Source organism: Cannabis sativa, chromosome 5, assembly GCF_029168945.1.
Source record: "Cannabis sativa cultivar Pink pepper isolate KNU-18-1 chromosome 5, ASM2916894v1, whole genome shotgun sequence".
Lineage (NCBI taxonomy): Eukaryota > Viridiplantae > Streptophyta > Magnoliopsida > Rosales > Cannabaceae > Cannabis > Cannabis sativa.
In genome coordinates, this window is record NC_083605.1 from 66,758,014 (window position 1) to 66,771,043 (window position 13,030).

Sequence of the window (13,030 nt, forward strand, 5' to 3'; positions counted from 1 at the left end):
TTTTTGAATCCAAATATTCATTTCAGTATTAAAAACACAAACTGTTTCAATAACAAACTTCATATATATATTCAATTTAGTATCCAACATCTTTTAATATCCAATCTAGAGTATCAACAATTCCCAATGTAATCAATGTTTTTCAAATAAAAAACTGTATTCCCTGTGTATTTCAGAAATTTAAATTCCTCAATATCTAATTCTCATAAGGTATGTGTAGTTTTCTTTTGTTTTTCCACTGTTGTTCTGTTGTTGTTTTTATTCCCTTCTACGTCTTCTGCTGCATGTTCTTTTGTTATGCCCCAGTTCACCACATTTGCTGCACTTGTTGTGTTGATCCCTTTCCCATCCGGCCTTCCTTCTTAATGTTTTTGGTCTTCCCGATTTTACTCTTTCATGTGGAGGCAAGACTGTAATATTTTTCACTTCATCCGGTACCTCCCATTCACTTTGGTGTCCTATTGGGTAAACCGTCCCCGAATAAGTTGCCGGCCAATTTTTTTTGTGTAGTAATCAACAGTAGGTGTACGGGTCCATGTTCATCTCCCTCATCACGGCCACTGCGTGCCCGCATGGCATTTCATCTATTTGGAACCTGTTGCACGTGCATGTTCTTTTTTCTAGGTCTACTTCCCACGATTCTTTCATTCTTGTTACCTCAAACAAGTAATCTGTTGTTGCTTTAACCTGTTTTAAATTTTATTGAAAAAAAAAATCAAACATAGCTGTAATTCCTACAACAACAATACAAAACTATTGAAACAGCACTACAACAACACTACAACACTACAAAAAAAAAACATAATTAATATTTTACCTCCAGATTCAATGAGTATGTGTAATTTTTCAACAGTATGTCTTCTCCAGTTGGTGATAGCTTAGTGAAGGTGTTTTGTGCTTTTGTCCTATTAGTATGCGTCCATTGTTGCACCAATGCTCTCAAGCATTCTAGCAGCGTTGTAATTGGTAGCTCCCTTGCTGCCAAATTTGCAGCGTTCAGTGATTCTGATATGTTTGAGGTCATTGTGGAATACCTCTTGTTTTGGCTATGAATTCTTGACCACTTTTCATACCCGATTTTTTTGAGGTAAGGTCTTATGCGTTTGTCCAATCCATCCAATTCAGCCATGTGGAACTCGAATTGCTTTTCTGTGTAGGCTTTCACTGCTCCAAAGAATGGCAGATTGTATTTGGCAGCATGTTGTTTGAAGCTTGTTTTAAGGTTGCTCAAAATGTGGTAACCGCAGTAACTGTGTGCAATTTCTGGATAGATTTCTCTCGCTGCTTTGATGAGGCTTTCATTTCTGTCTGAAATTAGGCATTGGTGTTCCCGTACACCATACGCTTCTTTAAATTTTTTGAAGAACCATTTCCAAGATTGGTCATTCTCAGAATCTGCAACACAAAACGCTAGTGGAAAAATATGACCTGCTGCATCTTGTGTGCATGCGCACAACAAAGTTCCCCCATAAGCTGCTTTGAGGAACGTTCCGTCCACAACAACTATCGGTCTGCATGCTCCCCACCCTTTTATGGATGCATCCAACGCCATGAAAACAAAGAGCAAGCTGTTGTCTTCTGCCGTTTTCAGATCCACAAATGATCCAGGGTTTGTTTTTTCCACCATGTGTAAGAAACTCGGTATTAGGCTGTACGAGTCACTAGCATTTCCTCTCAAGTCGTTTACTGCATGTTCCTTACTTCTCCAAGCTTTCATATAGTTCATTTTGATGCCATATCTGTATTTCAACTCCCCTTTTATGTCCATCGCTGTTGCCTTGGTCTTTATGTTCAAGAACTTCGGTTTTATGCATTCCCCTATCAGTTTCGATGTTGCTTGCCTTTGGTCTTCATGCCTTATATTTATGGGGCATGTGTGCATATTTGAGAACCTATTGAAACAAAAAAAAAAACAACAAAAAACAACATTAAAAAACTATTAAAACAAATCTGTTGCAGATACCAATCATGTGTATTTCAGTACAAATTGTGAAAACAGGTCATTTGTTAAGGATGCCAACAAAAACAACATTAAAAAACTATTAAAAACCAACCTCCTGATTATGAATGTGTTTGTTGGCCCATTTCTCGATGCTCTTAGTGACCAATTGCAGCTTTCATAAACACATTTCGATCGTATTCTTGAGAGCAGGACTTCCACACTTTGTACTGAAAGTTGTTTTTGATTGCGTAGTAGCTGAGGACATTTTTTAGAGTTTCTTTGTCTTTGTATGCCTGTCCTTTTTCCACTTCGGGGTGTTGCTTGTCTGTTATTAACTTTGCATTGTTGATGTCAATTTCTGGATCCAGTTTTTTACTGGTGTTTTCAAGTTGTTCTACCATTTCTTCAGCAACCAGATTTGCATAGTCAATTATGTCGAATTTGTCCTCCTCATCTTCTATTGTTTCTGACTTTTCCCCTTCTACCGTTTGCTGTCCCGTTGTGTATGATTCTGTTGTTGTTATGTTGTTTTCAAGCGTTGTTGTGTTGTTTTCGATCATTGCAACATTATATTCATTCGGTGTTGTTGTGGATATCGAATTTGGTGTTGCAGCACGTGTTGTGTTGTTGTTTTCCTGGTTCACACATAGTGGATATGTCGTGAAATCTGTTTCCTTCATTTTCAATTCCAAGTAAAAGTAGAGGCTTCGATCGTTGCATATTTTGATCGGTGGTATTCCTTCTTTAGCTTGGTACTGTATTTGTAGTGTTGTGCTGGTGTTTTCGCACCCCAATGAAGTAACCAGTATTTGCAGTAGCTCTTCGTACTTGCATTTTGTTGGTATGAATTCTCCACTAGCCACATAGTTCACATAATTGTGATCTTCATTCCATTGTCCATTGCTCTTGATGAGTACTGGTAGACGTTCCATTACCTGTCATTCCAGGGTCTTATTTAATGTTAAAACAATTGTACAACAACAATAAAACAATAGCAAAACAACAAAAAAAAAATCAACAAAAAAAATAAAATAACAACAATAAAACAACACAAAAACAACCAAACAGAAATACCCATTATTTTTTTTTAAGTTTTTATTATTATATTTGTCTGATACATATATGTATGAATGTTGTTCTAGTACTGACCGCAAAACAACATTTGAACAACCCTGATGTTGTGTTTGAATAATTGTTCCAATTTATCGATTTTTTTTTTCGAAATCATTTTGTGTTGCAAACGTCAAATTAACAATAGAACAACCCTCATTTATGTTTTTGCATCATAAATTAAAGAATATCACAGTTGTGTTTTCGTTTTTTTGTTTAAAACTTCAGATCTAAATCCTTTTTTTTTATTTTTAATTTTTTTTGGTTTCTTAAGAATTAAATTATTTTTTGGGTTTGTTGTGTTTACCTCTGTTATTTTGTTGGGACGGTTTCCTGTACGTGTTGTTCTTCAATTCTGATTCCTTTTAAAAAACTCTTCGCCGGATTTAATGGTGTTTTCTTGGTGATTTCCGTCTCCGGCGTCTGCTCACACACGAACAAGGTTGTTTCCCGTGTGTTTTGCTGTTCACAGTAGAAATGAAATGATGTTGGGCTTGGGCAGTACAAAAGTAATGAAATTGGGCTTGGGCAGTACAAAAGTTGTTTTTGCCGTGTCTCAGTAAAAATGTAAAGTTTGTGTCAAAAAGCAGTATTTTTGTAAAATTCCCATTATTTATGAGCATAAATGGGCTCACTTGATTGGATTGAATATATATTTTTTTGGAGTGTTTTATATCATACAATCAACTTTTTAAAAGTTTATTTCTAAAGTTTACATTTATACTTACAAGAAAATATTTATATTTATATTTTTTTTATTATTTTTTTCTTTTTTACTCTTTTGGGTTTTTTTCATTTTTACACTTCAAAATAATTTTTTTTGTATTTTTACAGAATTCTACATAGAAAATCTTATTACAACTAGCGTTGCAACCACTTTAGAAACTCAAACCGTAAATTTGAAAGAAAAAAAAAAGTTAAAAAAATAGTATATGGGGTAATTCCCCTTTTTAAAGTGACTTATTTATTAGAATTATAATTTTTTTTTTTTTAAAAAAAAACCATAGCTTTTTAAATTCATAAAACTAGGTTTTGTTTTCCTTTCACAAAATTAAATATTTATTAGTTTTCCCTCAAAAATAAATTAAAATTATTTATTTTTAGCAAGTGGCAAATAATCATAGGTTAACTCAATATTTTGCTAAGCTTAAAGTCAAAAGGCCTCTTGAGAAAAATATTTTGTTCTTATATTTCTAATTTGACTTATGATCATTAAAGCTACATAATTAAATTTGACACCAAATTTAAGACTTATTACTTGTTTTGTTGTAGATATGCATGGCCAACTTGGTGAAATAGATATAGAGTTTTGATACCATGAAGTGGATTGATCATATTTTGTCAAATTATTTCATTTTCGTTAATGTCATAATAATTTTGTTTTAATTTGTGAGTTTATTTTGTGGTTTTTAGCTTATTGGTCCCGGTTGGCTCTAGGACAGCCGCCATTACCTTGGGCTGCTTCTGATTTTTAGTCTTATTTGTAATTAAGTGGCTTATATGCTTGCATCCAATACAAAATATCCCTTAATTATGCATAAATTTTAGGTACCAAACTTATACACACTACTAGTACTAATTATACCCAAAACATACGGATGCCCTTTTCTTTTCCTTCTTCTTATCTTCTCTCTCTCTCTCTCTCCTCTCTCTCTCTCTCCTTTTTTTTAAAAAAAAAATGAATTTGTCATTCAAATAATAATTGGAAGTACAAAAATGATGAAAAAAAATCCATCAAATCAAGTTTCTTATCCACCTTGAATTGAAATAGGCTATAGGTAAAAAAAAAAATTGAGTTATTACAATAAAGTAAATGATATTTTTAAAAATTATTAAAAAAATATGTATATTTTTCAAAATGTATTTTTTTTTATTTAGGCCCATAAAATGAGTTGGCCTTAAGCGCGGACCTAGCCTACCTTAGCCTAGGTCGGGTCTGACCTTGAATGTATGCACAACTACTCCATGAAATAGGAATACTTCAAGAAAATTAGTAAGTAAACTTGTGAAAACATATAATGATCTTACATCAGTGTAAACATAGAGAAAGCAAAGTTCAATGCCAAATTACAATCAATCTTAAAGTGTGAAAGTAGACCAAACAACAAACAGCTACTTTAGACTCACATTTATAAAATCTGCTTGAATGATTATAACAGTCTCTACAAAAATATTATAATAAAAATAAGAGTTCAGTAAATTAAAATATAAACTAATATTAATAAATTTAAATTGATTTAATAAAGAGGAATAGAAAAATTTATCTCATCAATAGGATCTCTGAATCTTCATTAAAATTTTAGAATTTTTTTTATAACTAACAAAATTTAACTTTAACAAAATACGGAATAATAGCAATATATATAATTACTTTTAGTCATACAAATATATAATAATATATAAATAATTATGATTAATTTAATAAAAAAACATTTATGTAAAATTTTTTTTCTCTTTTTTAACTTTACTTACAACAATAAAAATTATTTATCAAATATATAGATAATATATATTCTTTTTCATATAATATAATAATTGTTAGATTATATGAATAAGAATTATAAAAATTGAAATGTTTGAGTTGTTAGTTTATTAGGATTTTTTCTTGGACAAATTAACTTATTAAGTGTTAGTTTGACAATTTAACATGTTCTAACATATAATCATACATAAAAAACAATCACTAAATTATGTATAATTTTTTTAAGGAAATTATGTATAGCTTAAACTAAAATATCTTTTGAATTTATACTAAAAATATATATGATATCTTAAAAGTCTTATTACACTATAAAATCTTACTTTTAGTCACAATAAAATTTGTGATTAAAAGTTAAAAAAAATGTGACTAATTATAAAATATAATCCCTATATTGTGACTAAAAAGTCTATGACTAAAGGTATTAGTTACAAAAATTACAATTTGTCCTGACTAAATGTATTTTTAGTCACAATATTTATTGTCACTAAACCTAATTTAGTGACAACTTGTACTTATATACTATGCTTTAATCACAAGTAACTTTTTGTTGTGACTAAAAATCACATTTAATCACAAAAAATTTATATTCTGACTAAAAAGCTATCACTAAAGATAATTTTTTTTGTAGTGTGATCTTTTGTTGATAAGCAACTTTCACATTTGTGACTCAGTCCATTTTTCTTCGAGTAGGTCTAACAATTTTTGTAACAACTCTTTGTTTTTATTCTGATCGTAGAATTCACGCCTCTGAGTCGAGATGTTTACTTCCCTCAACTCAATGTTATAACATTGCTTCGCCGTTAATTGATCCCCTTTAACAATACTAATTTCAGATTCAGTTGGGAATTTCATAGACATATGTTTTATAGAACTTCCTTCCCCCATTCTGGTTAATGTAGGGTGGCCCATGCTCATATTGTATACCGAGGATAAATCCACCACAAAGAATTCCTGCATCTGAGTAATCAACAGTAGAGAATCTCCCATTATTAATGGAAGTTTAATTGTCCCATGGCTCGACACTATCCCCTGTGAGTCCACATGAATTCACCACATGGTTTTAATTTGATATTTTCTAACCCCATTTACCTCGAGATTTTCTTATAAAAAATATTAACTAAGTTGCCATTATCGATCATAATCCATTTTATTCTTTTATTTACGAGCTAAACGATTATCACAATGGGATCAATATGTGAGAATTGAACATGGGATGAATCTTGTTCGATAAATAGTATAGGTGGCTCCTCGAGTTTTGCACGCTTAAGCAATTATTCAGGCACAAAAGTTGAGTTTTGATTCCTCACTTGATTAATGCAACATTTTGTGCATTGTTGCTAGTTCCTGCGAGATGGAGCCTTCCAAAAATTAACAAAATTTCTTTGCCATCGACAAGTGGTGGCTGGAAATTTTAATTTTGATTCTGGTTGTTGACTTAATTTTGATCATCCCCCCAGTTCCTCATGTATTGTTGAAAATATCCTCGGGAAATGAGGCTCTCAATCTGAAATTCTATTTTTTATTGTTACTAAGTGAAATTATCAAATAATTTAAATATGGAATTGTAGTAAAATTATATGAACATAATTTATCTCTGGTCTTTCAGACACAAAATCTGACTGAAGAAAAATATACTGCAGAAAGTAAAATTGCAGAAAATTAAATGACACACAACATACATGGTCTCCACACTAGTTGAGATAATATTAACTTATAAACTCAGTTAATTGGCTTTAACTAACCAATTAGAATTCTAAATTAGACTATGTCTCATTTATGAATATTTACTAATCTAGGGCTTAGTCGAGAAGTTAGGGTTTATTTGTTAATTAAGATACTTTATAAGGTCTAATTAATAAATAAGTTAAATAGAAATTTTATTTGATAATTAATTATAATATTAAATAGATAGATTTGATATTCACAAGATTAGAATTAAAATATGGCATTTGTGGAAGAAAATATAAGTTGTTAAATAAATGGCAAAATTGAAACCTGTAGGGTCTACATATAGGGTCGGCCACTTAAGGGTTTGATTTAGCTATTATTTTATCTTTTTTGATTTCGTATAATTTAAATTCTAATCCTAGAAGGTATCCTATAAATAGATAATGGTAGTCTCTTATTTTCATAAACTGATAACTCAAAAATTTATTTTGTGAGAGAAAATAAGAGAGGCACCTATTAAATTCAAACGTCCTTCTCTTCTCTCCTCTAAAATTCAAACCCTATAGTGAGTTGAGTGCTTGCCCACACAATTCAAGTCAATACTTAAATGTAGTGTGGAAGATTGGGAAGAATTCTATCATCTAAGGAGATCCAAGTTTAGATCTTGGTAAATACTTTGCGACAGAAAGGAACAAGGGTTAGAGATCTGAATGAAATGAGTCATTATATTCTGCTGCCACCAATGTACGGTTTTCTACAACTTTATATGTGTTTATTTCATTATTTTAGGAAACTTATATTTAGAATGTTGGATTGTAGATCATAATCAAACATACATGTTAGTAAATCTAGATCCTGGTAAAACAAGTTCCAACAAAATCTTCATAGTCTACGAGTCCATTGTATTAAGGATTTATAAGTTTGTATACATAATACAATGATACTATTCTTTAGGAATAAATAATAGCAATATTATCTATTTTTCTAAAGATTGGTCGTCCCCTGTTCCCTAGATTGCGTCTCTATTTAAGATGTCTATAATGATAGTTATTCTCTATGGATATAATCATTCGTAACAGCTCATAAAATATGGACATTCTCTACATTTCATCTTTGTTCACATGAGATAATTATAAATAACTACCTAATGACTCTTTGTATTTATCTATAGGCGATTAAGCTGACTGTGCTCACTTATTCTCCCCATCTGGGTGATGTCTTTCTTAAATATCTTTGTAGAAAAAGTATTATGTGTTGAGTTACGATGCATCTCACAACCTTCTTTAGTTGTTGATTGAGGTATAGGCAAGATGGCTATTATAATGTGTCATGAGGTAGGTGAATAAATGTTGAAATTGTACTTGAACATGTGAGTATGTGGATTAATGAGCTGCAAACTCATATTCACGAGTATGTGGATCAATGAGCTGTAAACTCATACTCACGAGTATGTGGATCAATAAGCTGCAAGCTCATTATCTATTCGTTCTGAATAGTTTTGTTGTATATTTTGTTTATCCCGAGATGGACCTATTTATCTCGGTAGTCTCATTGGCCAATAGTTATTAATCATGTCTCGATATTGTTTATAAGGCAGCGAGTTCAAATATTTCTATTAATTGTATTTCTCAAGGGGAGTTATTTAAGTGCATTTAATAATGCATAAATTTAGGGCTGTTTCATATTCTAGCTTACATGTGTCAGCTTTCTATTGTTGCTCAAAATATAGTACAACACTTATTTTTTTTTATGTTTTTTGAATTTTCACTTATTAATTTTATAAGTAAAATTTGAATTAAGTCATATTTATTAAAATTAAACAAAACCAACTTGTACCTACTTTTTCAACAAATGGCGAAAAAATTTATTAGTTAATGGAAATTCAATTTTATATTTTCAATTTGTACTTATTGTTTTGAGTCCTTCCAGTAGGCAATGAACTCTGCACACACCTCCTGGGTCACCCCCTATGGAGGTCTCCTATTTGCCTCTACCTCTCCGACATTTGTGAAATTCTGCTTCCACACCTATTCAAGTCCAATCTCTAGTTGTGTAGCCCTTTTGACATTGCTAACAAAGTGTAGTCCACAAATTTAGGATTGTCAAGTGGGAACTCAAATTTTATCTGCAAAAAAGATAAACATTAAAGTCATATATATTTTTATTTGTAAAATAATTTTGCTTGAAGTATTACAATAAAATTTGAATATTACTGCTAGTTTGTCCCAAATAGTCTGAATGTCTGCTTTGGCAACGTCTTGCCAAGTGACTTACTCATGGGAATGGTGTTACGAACAAAGAGTTTGACCATGTTGTTAAACTTGTTCCCATAGTCGTCTATTGGGGCCACATTCTCCGAATGCCTTCGGAATTTTAATTCTGGCCCACAGGCTATTGGACAAGTGCATCTTCCAAAATTTTCCCCTTGTACGCTCCTTTAATCCCCTCTCTCTTATTGTTGACTGCACCTGCGCCAAATATTCTACACACATAACCTATATTTATTAATAATAAAATAAGTACCACTTTACCTTTTTCTTTTCTTGCATTGGTAGAGAGTCAATGGTCCTCTTACCAATAGGTCGCCCAACATGCTTGAATATAAAGAATTTCCTTTTAGGCAATTTGGGAGGACATCAATATTCTGGTCTGGTTGGTTGAATCAAGTTTCAACTTCTCGAAAGTATATAGAATGAAATCTTAATGCCACGGTAACCACATAAGCTTTACAAATAGATCCTTTTGATTGAGAATAATTTTTGACATATTTTTTGTACATAGACATTGCTCGTTCAATTAGATACATCCACATGTACTCCACTGGTCCCCTAAGAATCGCTTCTTTAGTAAAATGCATCACTAGGTGAACCATTATGTCAAAAAATATCAGTGGAAAAATAGTTTTCAATTTGCAAAGAATGTCCAGAATACTTTTCTGCATGCACTCCAAGTCTCCAACATTTAATGTCTTCTAACACCGTTTTTTAAAAATACTTACAGTTCAATTATTGTATCCCAAACTTACTTCTTCAAAAAATTTTGAATACCGTCCAACAACAAGGATTATTAAAACACACGGCGGTTGTGAGACTTCACTTAAGAAATCTTGTCCTTATTTTCACTCACATTCTTCTCTAAATTGGTGACAAATCCGTCTAGAAACTACATAGACTTGATATTGTTAGGTTTTGTGCCCTAAATAAAACCCATTTCAATATAATCAGATTTACTAATTAATAAAGATCAAAAATCGTATTTTATGTTGCATGGTACACATGATTTATTTCATGATTATATTTAATGTATAAATTCTATTAAGTCCAGAACATATGTATTTGTTCATGATTATAGTGTTGTCAGCACACAGGAATATAATCATGATTATATGTTCAAAAGTTTAATTCCTTGATTTGTCAATTCACTGGATTTAGACTGGCATGATAATCAGCGATAGGTATACTTACACCTTGGATAAGTGTTATGTCCTTTCCAAGGCATTGGCAAAGTTTACCAGTATCGAATGTATGGATTATACATTAGACTGGGACCGATATTGATCTTGGTAAAGATATTATAATCTTGTCGTTGTATCTTTCTAAGTCAATATCACTGGTTGATTTTAGATCAAAAGATCTTAATCCTGACATGCTTAGGTTCAATCTCAGGAGTGCTATTCATGTTCTTTGATTTGTTAGTTAAGCCTACTTTTTGGTCTGGGTGATACGTACATTTTGGGAACATGATAGTGCAATTGAGTGGGAGTGCTAAACATAGATATAGAATCTATAGCTTCTATCTGGACATAGAAGTGAAACGATGATTTTCTTCGAGCTTGACTTAATAGAGATAAATGGAAGAGCTCTTGTTTCAGTGATTATATTAGCTCACTGAAATATCATTTATAGAAAGCTAAGTGTTTTAAGGAAAAAATACATTGAGGGGTGAAACGGTAAATTTATCCCTACTCGGTGTAAATCATCTATAGAGGATCTTTGATTATTGAGATTAGAACGATGGTTAAATGTTTATAGCGTATCTATATCGTGGAACATATAGAGCGTTCTATATGACTGAGAGTGCAATTTCAAGTTCTATGGTGGATGCAATAAGGAATTAATAAGTCAGGAAATTTACTTGGTAAATTCTAGTTCTGCTTATTGGAAGCTCAGTTGTATAGGTCCATGGTCCCCTACTAGTTGAGACCATACTGCTTGTAAGACTCAGTTAATTGATTTTAATTAATCAATTATAATTCTAAAATTAGACTGGGTCTAGTTTATGAATTTTCACTAAGCAAGGGCTTAAATGTGAAGAAAAGAGATTCTAGGGTTTATTTATTAATTAAGAGACTTTATTAAGTCTAATTAATAAATATATTAAATGGTAATTTTATTTGATAATTAATTTTAATTATTAAATAAATAATTTTGGCATTTAAATGCTTAAAATTGAAAAAAATGACATTTTTGAGAAAATAAGAAAAAATTATTGAAAAATGGCAAAATTCTAAAGTGGGGCCTGTTAGGTTTTATGCCCTAAATAAAACTCAATTTCAATGTAATCTATTTTATTCAACATCAATAAAGAAACAGAAGTATTTTTCATTCATTTGTGTATGTTTTGGTTCACTTTATCAATTGCTTGTCTATTTGATTTATAAATTCATCTTAAACCCTTTTCACATACTTGATCATGTTTATTGTGCTGTCATCACATTGGAAAGTAAACATGACTATGTGAATAAAGTTTCCTAGATTTATCAGACACAGGGTTTTACTTATATGATAATCTACAACAAGAGTTTACTTGTATTTGGAGAAATACTATGTTCTTTCCAGAACATTGATTAAAGTAAAGCTCAGGTTGGATGCATGGAGTATGCATCGGAAGGGACCGATATTGAACTTTGACTTAGATTTAATTAAACTTACCGTAAAATCTATTCAAGTCAATATCGCCAAGTTGATCCTAGATTAAATGATCTTAATCCTGTTATGATTAGGCTCAATCTTGAAAGGCTATTCGTGTTCCTTGAATTGTTAGTTAAGCCTACTTTTAGGTCAGGGTGATACGTACTTTTTGGGAACACGGTAGTGCAATTGAGTGGGAGCGCTAGCATAAACATGGAATCTATAGCTTCTATCTGGCGAATAGTAAGCAAAGGATGATCTCCTTCGAGCTTGACCAAACGAAAATAAATGGTGGAGATCTCATTTCACATAAGCTAAAATATCATTTATACGGGGTCAAGTGTTTTAAGGATAAAATACACAGTAGGGTGTTACGGTAATCTAATCCCTTTACAGTGTAGATCATTCATATAGAGGATCATTGATCACATTAGGATTATAACAATGGATAACTAATGATGTGTCTATATGGTGGAACATATAGAGCATTCTATATACTGAGAGTGCAATTCTAAGTTCTATGCGTGGATTCAACGAAGAATTAATAAGTTAGTGAATTTTAGTGCTAAATTCTTGATCTACTTATTGGAAGCTCGGTTATATAGACCCATGGTCCCCCCACTAGTTGAGATAATATTGTTTGTAAGACTCATGTAATTGGTTTTGATTAATCAATTATAATTCACAAATTAGACAATGTCTATTTGTAAAATTTTCACTAAGTAAGGGCGAAATTGTAAAGAAAGAGTTAATAGGGGCATATTTGTTAATTATGATACTTTGTATGGTTCAATTAATAAATATGATAAATGACAATATTATTTAATAATTATTTATAATTATTAAATAGTTAGAATTGGTATTTAAATGGTTGAATTAGGAAATTGGTATTTTTGAGAAAATCAGATACAAAAGGTG

General features: G+C 31.4%; 1 protein-coding gene across 1 annotated transcript; it reads right to left on the minus strand.

The window, feature by feature from the left end:
* Positions 1–66: 66 nt before the first annotated feature.
* Positions 67–3,678, minus strand: LOC115717733 (uncharacterized). Its single transcript, XM_061115856.1, has 3 exons — positions 2,055–3,678; positions 818–1,892; positions 67–687 (listed from the first exon to the last, which is right to left on the minus strand). The coding sequence occupies exons 2-3, from the start codon at positions 1,880–1,882 to the stop codon at positions 514–516; spliced, it is 1,239 nt and encodes a 412-aa protein (XP_060971839.1). The 5' UTR covers positions 1,883–1,892; positions 2,055–3,678; the 3' UTR covers positions 67–513.
* Between the last annotated feature and the right edge of the window lie 9,352 nt (positions 3,679–13,030).

Bases quoted from the DNA above. Each gene is read 5' to 3' on its own strand.
- LOC115717733 (XM_061115856.1), bottom strand. From the start codon at position 1,882: ATGCACACATGCCCCATAAATATAAGGCATGAAGACCAAAGGCAAGCA. The intron at 688-817 runs GTAAAATATTAA...AATTTAAAACAG, and splicing joins CATACTCATTGAATCTGGAG to GTTAAAGCAACAACAGATTA.